Source organism: Peromyscus maniculatus, chromosome 3 (assembly GCF_049852395.1).
Source record: "Peromyscus maniculatus bairdii isolate BWxNUB_F1_BW_parent chromosome 3, HU_Pman_BW_mat_3.1, whole genome shotgun sequence".
Classification (NCBI taxonomy): Eukaryota; Metazoa; Chordata; class Mammalia; order Rodentia; family Cricetidae; genus Peromyscus; species Peromyscus maniculatus.
In genome coordinates, this window is record NC_134854.1 from 69,855,234 (window position 1) to 69,865,833 (window position 10,600).

General features: G+C 58.5%; 1 protein-coding gene across 3 annotated transcripts; it reads right to left on the reverse strand.

The window, feature by feature from the left end:
* Positions 1 to 257: 257 nt before the first annotated feature.
* Shh (sonic hedgehog signaling molecule) lies at positions 258 to 9,649 on the reverse strand. Of its 3 annotated transcripts, none has more exons than XM_006994537.4 (3): positions 8,993 to 9,649; positions 3,825 to 4,086; positions 258 to 1,027 (listed from the first exon to the last, which is right to left on the reverse strand). In XM_006994537.4, exons 1-3 carry the CDS (start codon positions 9,290 to 9,292, stop codon positions 270 to 272), a joined length of 1,320 nt encoding a protein of 439 aa, XP_006994599.1. In that variant the 5' UTR covers positions 9,293 to 9,649; the 3' UTR covers positions 258 to 269. The 3 variants fall into 3 exon arrangements, with proteins under 3 accessions (XP_006994599.1, XP_076422831.1, XP_076422832.1); XM_076566716.1 differs by lacking the exon at positions 8,993 to 9,649 and adding an exon at positions 8,044 to 8,213; XM_076566717.1 differs by lacking the exon at positions 8,993 to 9,649 and adding an exon at positions 6,529 to 7,001.
* Positions 9,650 to 10,600: the final 951 nt, after the last annotated feature.

Below are 10,600 nucleotides of genomic sequence, written 5' to 3' on the forward strand. Positions count from 1 at the left end.
AAGAGGAGAAAAAAATAACCCAAAATAAGACAATAACGAAAAAAATTTAAAAATATATATAAACTAAAAACAACAACAGAACTCCCCGGGGTCTTTGCTTCCTTATAGTCTACTTTGGACTGTCCTACTTATTATTATTATTATTAATTATTATTATTATTCTTATAATTAAAAGTCTCCTTCCGTGCGCTTTCCCGCGTCGGTTGCTTATTTCGCAGTCGCTCCCCGCCCCGCCCGCCCCTACACCCCCTGCCCAGTCCCCTCCGACTTCAGCTGGACTTGACCGCCATTCCCAAGGGATGCAAGGTCTCGCTGTCCAACAGCCAGGTGCCAATTTGGTAGAGCAGCTGCGAGTACCAGTGGATGCCCGAGGCCGGCCCTGAGCCCCTCGCCTCCGCTGCGGGTTGGGGTGCGGGGACGCTGCCCCCACCCCCGGCGTCCGTGCGGGCGGGCGTCAGCGCGGCCAGGAGCGCGTGCGCCAAGCGGAAGGGCGCGAAGGCCCGGTGCGCCCAGCCGTGCTCCTCGATGACGGCGTAGCACGAGGCCAGCACCCGGTTGATGAGGATGGTGCCGTGCGCCGTGAGCGGCGCGTACGCGCCCGCGGCCTCCTCACGCAGCGTCACGCTGTGCACCGCGGCTGGCAGCAGCCGGCGGTCCCCGCCGCGTTCGGCCACCACGTACACACGCTGGCCGGGGCGCACCCGGCTGGCGAAGAGCGCGCTCGGTCCGGGTGCGGGCCCCGCGGCTCCCGAGTCGTTGTGCGGCGCCACGAAGAGCAGGTGCGCGGCGGTGAGCAGCAGGCGTTCGCGCGGCTCCCGCGTCTCGATCACGTAGAAGACCTTCTTGGCGCCTTCGTCGCGGTCCAGGAAGGTGAGGAAGTCGCTGTACAGCAGCCGGCCCTGGTCGTCAGCGGCTAACACGCGGTCTCCCGGACGCAGGTCCTTCACCAGCTTGGTGCCACCCTGCTCCAGGTGCACTGTGGCGGATCCCGGGAAGCAGCCCCCGGATTTGGCTGCCACCGAGTTCTCTGCGAGGAAGAGAGAGGAGAGAGAGGGTGTTGAGTGCCAAAGGAGACAGGTACGCCCGGTGTGTTTACGTGCGTGCGTGCGTGCGTGCGTGCTTTTGTGTGTGTGTGTGTGTGTGTGTGTGTGTGTGTGTGTGTGTGCGTGCGTGGCGGTGCATGTTCGTGCCCCACTCGGCTGGACCAGGGGCGCGCGTGGTGGTGGGAAGGGGGGGCGGGGCAGGGGGTGTTGTTGAGCCAGACTGATCTAGCGCAGACCGCCCTGAGCCAGCAATCTCAGCGCCCCAGTGGCTAAATTCAGACGCAGGCGCATTCCTAAACGACCCTTCAAGATTGCACCCGCACGGCGGGGAAAAGTTAGCTGGCATCTCCAGCTGGAGGCGGGGAACTCTCCCAACCTTCCTCCTGCCTCCGGTCCCATCCCCCTCTCTTGCACCCAGCCTCGCCGCGAACCCAGAAGGATATTTACTCTCCACTTGGATTCCTCAGGAAGCCTCCTTGAGCTCGCGCGGGCGCCGGGCACACCCTCCTCTCTCGCGCCCGGACAGCAGGGCGCGGCGCCTCCCAATGCGCGGTGCGAGGAGGCTGCACCCGGGGAACCCGGGCCGCCCCCGCCTCCCGCTTCCCCAGTGAGGGCCTTGGTGTTGGCCAGTGGATAGCCAGGGGGTGGGGAGCGAAAAAATAGCTGTAGTCGTTGTAGCAACTGGACAAACATTCCAGAGGTTTGCCCGAGGTGTGAAAGCCCAAGACTTGTGTGGATTTTCTAATTAAAATCCAATAAAGAGCCTGGTATTGTCATTGTGATTTGTGGGATAAATAGGAGACAGCCTTGGAAGAGGGGGCACTTCCATTTTTTCCCTCCTCCCCATTCTCAGCTCACTCTCCAGCTCGCTGGCCGCCCCCTCCCTATTTGCTCAGGTGCAACCCCCCTCCCTCTCGTGGAGTTCACACACAGGGACTCTCCAGAAGCCCGGGCCTCCAAAGGCACTATTTGCACAGCCCAGCCTCTCTTCCAAGCACTCGAGATGTGTATTTGAATTTTAAATGGCCAGGCCTGCTCAGAGCGCTGGAAGCGCGGGTTCTCAAGGCCCCTTGACTACCCGCTTTAGCCAGCCCTCTGTAGCTCTTGGGGCTCACTGTCCGGGAGGACAATAATCGAGGATGGGGCGGAGCGCAGGGGGCCAGGGAGGAGGGGTGGGGAGGTCCCAGTCTTCTTTGCATTCCAATCTCCAGGATCATGCTTTTGGCAAATAGAGATTGCCAGAAAGAATCTTCCTGCTGGAATTACAGAAGGCGTTTAATCTTCTCATCGGTTTCTCCAGCATGAAGTGCGGGGCTGGCGGTTGGAAGCACTCCATAGCCCCCCGGAATGCGACCCGGGGCTCTAGTGAGCCGGAGTCGTCGAGTCGCACGACCCCGCTTGACACACACGGCGCGGCGTCCCAGCCCGCGTGCGCAGAATGCCAATGAGCTGCCCTCCACGGCCGGGGTCTGCACTGCCCGCGGGACCCTCGGGGACGGATTACCGCTGCTCATTTGGGAGGAGATCCCCTAGGGACTCCCGCCAGAGGGACTAGGAGAACCGGGGTGACAGGGAGGCCTTGTGTGTCCAGGGCAGACTTGAGGTCCAGGGAAGAGCTTACTCAGAGCCTGGGCGACTCTGCCCCCTGTATTTCTCACCCTGGCCTGAGAGGAGCGCCCGCCCCGGAGGAAGGGGGGAGGGAGAGGTGGGGGGGGGGTCCTGGAGCTAACATCTTCCTATAGGCCTTCCCGTCACCACTCCTGCGCATCCTAGACAGCTGTTATTGTCAGAGGCACACTTTTCATTACTTAGTCCGTGTTTCTTGATGTTTAAATTATTTCCAACTAACACGTGTCCTTAAAACACACTTTAGGAAACTTGGGAAGCTGGGGAGCAACGGGGTTTGGGGGTCGAGGGTGGGGGTGGGGATAAGACTCTACGGAAAGTCACCGCGACCCGCCCTGCCAGAGCACACAATCCCTAGAGGCTACTGCACGTTTGCTGACTTCCTGCCTCCCTAGCTGTTCCTCCCCGCAACAGAGTGTGGCGTTGCAGGCCCAGGGAACTCCGCCTCGCACCGGCTGGGGGCAGCCGCTCCAGCGGGAATTGCCTTCCGCAGTCTAGCCAGGGGCTTTCTGCATCCCAGCTGGGCTCCTAATAAGAACGGATGCTTCTGGGCTTGCGGCCTCCCGAAGCTGGAAGTACACAGTTTATTACCTCCCACCAGGCCTTCCCCCCCACAGGCTTAGCGAGTGAGTTAAGTTAGTTTTGAATCCACAGGAGCCCAGCGGGGAGGAGCCAGTACCTGGGTTTATGCCCTGAACAGACCCTTTCTGCCCGTGGTGTGTGTGTGTGTGTGTGTGTGTGTGTGTGTGTGTGTGTGTGTGTGTGTGTGTGTGCTGGCAGTAGGTTAAGCCCTGAATGAAAGGGAAGATCAAGGCGAGCTCTGGCTAAGCCAGGAATCACCGGGGTTATCTCAGGACCCCCTTGCACAATGCTCACTGACACCTTGCTTTCTACTACCTGAAGCAGTTCTGGAAACCACACAACCTAGGAGTCTGGGCATATAGAGATGCCGGCCAGTGATCTGAAAGGTTGCAGAGGTACCTGGCTAGGGTAGGGTGGTGGGGGTGCCATAGGATATTTTCCCACAACTGAAATCGACTCATTTCCAAGAGCATTCCCCTCTTTTCATGGCTTTCCTCCCCCCCCACGTCCCCCCCAGACCTCCTGGTGGGAAGGGTTGCAGGAAGAGAGGCCGCAGGCGGGAGGCTTGCTTACCCGCTTTCACAGAGCAGTGGATGTGTGCTTTAGATTCATAGTAGACCCAGTCGAAGCCGGCCTCCACAGCCAGGCGAGCCAGCATGCCGTACTTGCTGCGGTCGCGGTCAGATGTGGTGATGTCCACTGCCCGGCCCTCATAGTGTAGAGACTCCTCTGAATGATGGCCATCCTCATCCCAGCCCTCGGTCACACGCAGCTTCACTCCCGGCCACTGGTTCATCACAGAGATGGCCAAGGCATTTAGTTTGTCTTTGCACCTCTGTAGGGAGAAGGGAGAACCCGTAAGTGACAGACACCTTGGTCGGTGGTGGTTTCTCTACCAACCACAGGCCCAGGCCCCGGGGACTGTGGGAAGGAGATGTGGGTGGAGGCATGGCAGTTGCTGAAGGGGCGGGTTCTCCAGGGACCCAGCTGCGGGGCCAGTCTTCAACCCAGAAACTTAGATGCAGCTACTATGGTCCGAGGGACAGGAGCAGTTTCTCCTTGGGTGAGATTCCAGGAGCATCTCTTGGGGGGACAGAACTTCTGATGCACTTTTAAGGATTGGCAGCTCTGCATTATCCATGGAGGCCGGGCCTTTCCTCTATCAGCCTGGCCTGAGGAGACCCACAGCAACGCTGAGGGGTGAGAAGCAGCCCCAGGACAAGCCGGCAGGTGAATGCTGATGTCCAGCCTAGGCAGGGCCCGAGGACAAACATTCTTGGTCCAGGCAGCCACATTCTTTCCCCCAAGGAGCTCCTCTCTGCTAGGCTTGTCTGGGGCCTGATTGTATTCGTGTTTTCTTTGACCGGTTCTCTTCCTCCCCTCTTGTTTTCTTGGCCCTGCACAGAATGGTGTCCGGCAAGTTTGAAGAGCAAACTTAAGAAGTGGGTGGGGGTGGGGTGGGAAAGGTTGGGGGATGGGGAGCCAGAAAGGCCCAAGGCTTCTGAGCCCTGCCCAAGAGGGGGGTCCACTGTGAAACTCCTGTGCTCAATCTCCTCCCTTGCAGGGCAAAGTGGAACCTGGGATAGTGGGGGCATTCTTGGCCCACATTAAGAAAAAGATGTAATAAAAGTGTGTGTGTGTGTGTGTGTGTGTGTGTGTGTGTGTGTGTGTGTGTGTGTGGTGGGGCACTAACTCACTGCTTGGAAGTTTATGTTGCTGGTTATGTGGCATGCTGATTGGGGGTTTGTGGCTGGAGACAAAATGGTAAGGGCGGGTTACCCAGAGAACTGGACCCCAGGGGAGGCAGGAGTAATTTCAAACTGACTTCTGCAGATGGTAGGGCTAATCGCCTGCCATCCCTCAGGCTGAGAGGATTTCGGGCAGGTTACAGGGACGGGAGAATGGTCCCTAGATGACAGGTTCTAACTGTAGCCAGGAGGACTCTTGCAAAGGATTGTTGCCCAGGCCTTCGGGGACAGACAAAAGGAAAAGTCGTGTATATCTGGCCGCAATAAAGCCCAGGAATATGACTATAGAGTTAAACACACAACAAATAGGAAGGGTGTAGTAACAACAGGTCCGCTCTGGCAGGTTTCTGGGCCTGCCAGAGGTTTTCTTAGGAGAAAAGTCCAAAGGACAGAGTTGGAGTGAGGTCATCTTAGGGACTGAACGCGTTCTACACGAAAATCAATAAGTAAACCAGGGTCAGTTTAGAACTGAGATTCGAAGCCAGTGCGCGCAGGCGCACACCACGGTATCTTATCTCCTCCTTCATTCCAGCCTGCACTCCACCCGGCTCCCTTCTCTCAGGAGGGGGAAGTTAGCGATCTGTGGCTTGAACAAGCTTCCCATCCCGCCGCCGCAGGGGCGAGCTGGGGTAGGTTGGAGAGGGCTACCGAACCGGATACCCTGAGCTGCGCCGCGCTAGGGCAGACACGGAGGACCCCAGGCAAAGAACTCTGGGCAGAGATAGGCCCTTGACCCGGACAGGCCAACGCCGATTGTCGCCTGAGTTGGCACCCGGTGCCCCCGAGCCCTCCCCAGCACCAGGTTCAGCGCAGCTCTGCAGGCAGATGCAGGGTACTCCCCCGCCCGCGCTGGAAGAGAAGGTCGCAGGCAAAGCCGGGAAGCTCAGCCCGGTTATTAATTCATTGGGTCGTGTGCCGCTAATCAAGCCCGACTCTGTGCAGCCACCGTGAAGCCCGGCAGGGTCACTGGGGCCCGGCTTTGTGTCTGCCGAGGCCAAGTTGTTCCTGGGCCTCCAGCCCACCTCCCGGATCTGCACACCGGCGCAGTCCATGAGCGCAGAGCAGGCAGGGACTGTCACCTCCAAAAGTGGGCTTCCCACATTGGGGGGGGGGGCTCTACTCTCTAAACACATCTCACTCCATTCTTCCCCTAACTGGGGCGGGGAACACACCCCACTCTTGAGAGCAGAAAACCACTCTTCAAACCCACACCTGGGCTCCTTTTCCCGGCTAGCCCCTAAGCACGCAGGAAATCTGTTCAGCCAGGTTCCTCAGGTGGTGGTCCCCGCCCCCCTTCACCCTGCAGAGCCTGCAGATCAGGCCCCTCGTGGCCGGCCTCCCACCCCAGCCCCCTGGCCGCGGGCACAACAGCCTGGCACTCTCTGGGGCCTGGCTTGCGCTCGGAGAGTGTCTGTCGGCGCTTCCCTCTCCGGAGTTAATATTAACCAGGAGCTCCTGCGATCCAGAACTGCTCTGAAAGTTCCACTGGGGACGATCCTGCCACGGTTGAGGGACTTGGGCTCAGTCACCTTAGAGAGACAGACTGGGAGGCAGGCGAGACTGAAGAGAGGGGCACCGAATCCGGTGGTTGGTTAAAGAGGGGCTGGTCCATGGATGGCAGGTTCCCAGGAGAAGGCTCACATCCTGAGCCCATGATTCTCAGGCTTCACTCCTTCACCTCTAGCCTAGGCGTTTCGCCGCCGCCTCCTTCCTTCCCGTTCCCTCTTAACTCAGCCAACCCGGAATAAGAAGCTGGCGAGGGCTGTACCCAGGGGAACTTCCAGACTGCCACCTTTACAGCCATCCTCATTTTGGGGGGGGGATCTTTGCGGGATGGGTGAGAAGATCCTGGCCTGGCCTCCCCCCCCCACTTTTGCTGTCTCTACCCCTTCTTTTTGTGTGGGGAACCAGAATAGCCACTGCCCAAGGGAAAAAAGTATTTGTTTTCGTTTCGTTCGTCTGAAGGAACTTGACAGAAGGTCAGAAGTTCAAATGCTGCTCGCGCGCATGCGGCCGCGGCGGCGGCGAGAGTGGCCGGGTGTAGGGCTGCTGGGCCTTGGGTCCTGGGCCGGGAGGACCAGAGTGAGGGAAAGGATGTAGTTGGGGGGGGGAGGGTGGTCTCCGTTTAGGGCGCTGAGGCCCAAGGGACCCAGAAGGCAGCAAGAGGGTTGCAGTGCAGGTCAGGCCGGCGGATCTCCCTGCTTTGCGACTCCTCCCAGCTCAGCCCCTGCCTGCGCGCCCAAGGGAATGAGCGCGCTCGGAGCCCTGCGCTCCGCGCGTGCAGAGGCAGGGACCAGCCGCCAGAGCCCAGCCCCGCGCGCGCTGAAACCCTAGCCGCGGGATCGATAACGCAGGAGTAAGTGGAGCTGAAAGGCGTCTGCCGCGCCGCAGGGCTCAGCGCTCTCGCCCCTCTGCAGCGCGCAGAGGCCCGGCTAGCTGGGCAAGGGAGCCGGCCTGGGACCCCCTCGCAGACCCACCCGGACTGAGGGACCTTGCGTGTCCTCGCCAGGCCTCTTTGCATGGTCTCCCTTCTCACGCGTTCCCAAGGATCTCCTCATCCCTCATGAGATGCACCCCCCCGGGGGGGGGCAGGGTAACCAGGGGATAAACGCCGGGGGCTGGCGGGAGAACTCGCTCCAGCTAGCAGCACCAGCCCGGCACCCCGCGGCCCGCGCAGAGTTAACTGTGGCTCGCGCAGCTTCCCGGCTCCCGCGCGCGCGCGCCCACACTCGCGGTCCAGATTTAAGGTGGTCGGGAGCAGATGAGAGAGATGGGGGAAAGAATGGCCCTGTCTTCAGCCTCCAAGACTCCCCTTTGCTCCAGCTCTGGCCCGCCACCCTAAGGCTAGTCTCCTAGGCTCCTCAGCCAGCAGGTACCCGGTGGCGAGCCCCGCGACGCGTCGCAGGCAGCTCCACGCTCGCTCGCTCCAGCCCCCGCCCCCCTGCTCTTGCGCCCCGCCAGCGCCGCTCCGCCAGCCGCTTGGCGCACCTAGCCTTAAAGGTAGGACTTGAATATTTTAATAGGGCAGTAAAAAGGATGCTGACCTATATTTGCAAGGAAACCCATTTCCAGCTTCAGTCATACGTGCATGGAGTTTCAGAAAGTCTCGATTTTGCTGGGAGATTGGCAGCCCATAAATCTCAAAGGAGGTGGGATGGGAGAGAGGATCGTGTTTTGCTTTGCCCTCTGTCCATCCACCCTCGTCGCTACTAAGATTTTTTCGCTTCTAATTCTTATGCAAGCAGGTTGAAAATTAAAGCGATTGCAAAGCCAGCAAGTTCCAAGTCCCTCCCCTAAGGTACCGCGGGCTCTGGAGAACAGAGGAGCATCCTTAAAGAAATATCAATACATTCCCTCTGACCGGCACAATTGGGGACCACGGGATCGCAGTCAGGCTACGTGATACAGTGGGGACAAGACAAGCGCCTCTGGAGCGCCTGCCTTTTGTCAGAACTGCCCCCTGGCTTTCCCAGTTAGAGTTCTTTGGTGGTGGCGGGGTAAAGGGTGGGGGTGGTCTTGGGAGAAAAAAAAAACACACAGAAAAGGGAAAGGTGGGAGTTAGAAGCCGGAATGCTCCAGGCTATGTTCGCTATGACCTGGAGGCCCCTTGAAGTGTATAGGGGCATCTCCACTCCCTCCATTTTCTGTCCCCGCTTGGAAAGGGCAGACACCCCCAGAGTGAAGGTCTCTCCAAGTTACAAGCTAGAATAGAGACAGATGGAGGAGGCCATCCCAGGAGACTCATTAAATGAGGGACATAGCGAACCCCATCTCTGGTGCCCCCACTCCACCCAAACCCTAAACTTCCTGCTGGACCCTTCACCTCCTTTCTCCTCCCGGAAGAGGTGTGCTAGGTGGGCAGGTGGGTGGGGAAGGAGAGGGCCAAGCAGCCTTCCTACCTGCCCAAAGAGCAAACAGAGCAGGGCTGATTGCTTGGTCACACGCAACCCCCCAGGGGAAGGAGCCCGTTTCCCACCCGCAATGGGTCTCTACCTGAGTCATCAGCCGGTCTGCTCCCGTGTTTTCCTCATCCTTAAATATGATGTCGGGGTTATAATTGGGGGTGAGTTCCTTAAATCGCTCGGAGTTTCTTGTGATCTTCCCTTCGTATCTGCCGCTGGCCCCTAGGGTCTTCTCGGCTACGTTGGGGATAAACTGCTTGTAGGCTAAAGGGGTCAGCTTTTTGGGGTGCCGCCTCTTTCCAAACCCCCTGCCGGGCCCGCACGCCAGCCCGGGGCACACCAGCAGCGAGGAAGCGAGGACCACCAGAAGACATCTCGCTAGCAGCAGCATCTCGTCCGCGGAACCCGAGGACTTGCGAGCTGTCCCCGCGCGGTCTGTGCGCGAGCGGGTACGCGCGGGTGTGTGCGTGTGCGCTCCTCCTTGCGCTCGGCTCTCCCTTCCTCGCTCGGCTCGTTCGTTCCCTCTGGCGCTGCCTGGCTCTTTCTCTTCCTATATAACCTTGCCTGCCGCTGCTGCAGGGGACTTGTCTCCGATCGCCACCCAGACAGGGGCTGCGATGGCAGGCTGCCGGTCGCTGGTAACGGAACACATCGGAGTTGGGTCTCGAGACAGCAATTAAAAGACAAAAAGAGCCTGATTTTAAATGGTAGCAAGGCTGGAGAGCTTGTGAGACAGGCTGCCTTTCGCACTATATTATAGCTGGCAGGGGCGCATCTGATTGGCCAAGCCGCACAAGCTTGTCTTCTGATGTTAACCCTGAGAAAGACTACATTCCGCCCCCCCCCCTTGCTGCTGTGGCTTTATTTTCACCTGAAGGCTTCCAGTTTAAAAAAAAGAAAAAAGGTCTTTACTAAGGTAAAGGTGGGCGGGAGGAGGAGGCCTGTTTATTAGAATAATACCCCGCACTGCCGGCTTTGTGTGCGTGGTTGCTTCCCCCTTACTTCCTCTAGAATGGTAGATGCTTTGGTTTGAGCTAACATAAGTTTTTAAAGGACAGTCCAGATGCCCCCCTCCAAGCTTCAACCATCAAACATTCTCTCAATTGTCTGAGGGCAAAGCTACCTCACTCTTACTTACCTTATTTACACCCCCACCCCAGACGTGAGTGTACAGGCTGTATGTCACTCACTGGGTTGTGAAAAAAAAAAAAAGCTCACTTTGAGTGTCTCCTGAATATTTAGCATCTTTGGGCAGAGGGTAATCACAAGTGTTGTTGTTTTAAGTGCCTTAGGGGAACTTGAAAATACTGCCCTCCATTGTGTTCCAGTGACTGCATCATAGGCGAACCTCTGCAGATGCATGCCTCTGAGCAGAGGGGCAGGTACAGTGTGGACTGCAGGATGGGGCAGGGTGCAGAGGCCCAGTGGGTCTGGGTGCTGCACCTCAGCCTAGGCATGGGAGGAGGCCAGGCTAGTGTGTGCTTGGTGGGTGGAGGCCATTGTGCCCCGGGGCAGCTGAGAGTGGGCAAGGCTGCATACATGCACCACCCCCACAATCGATCCCAGCAGAGTGCAGGGCTGGGATAAGTTGAATGTGGAAGTCAGGTTCCTCACTATGGCTGGCCTTACACTGGAGCTTTGCAATCTAGTCTTCAATAGTAGAAGCTGGCCAGGTGTAGGGGCTGCAGACTGAGGGTGT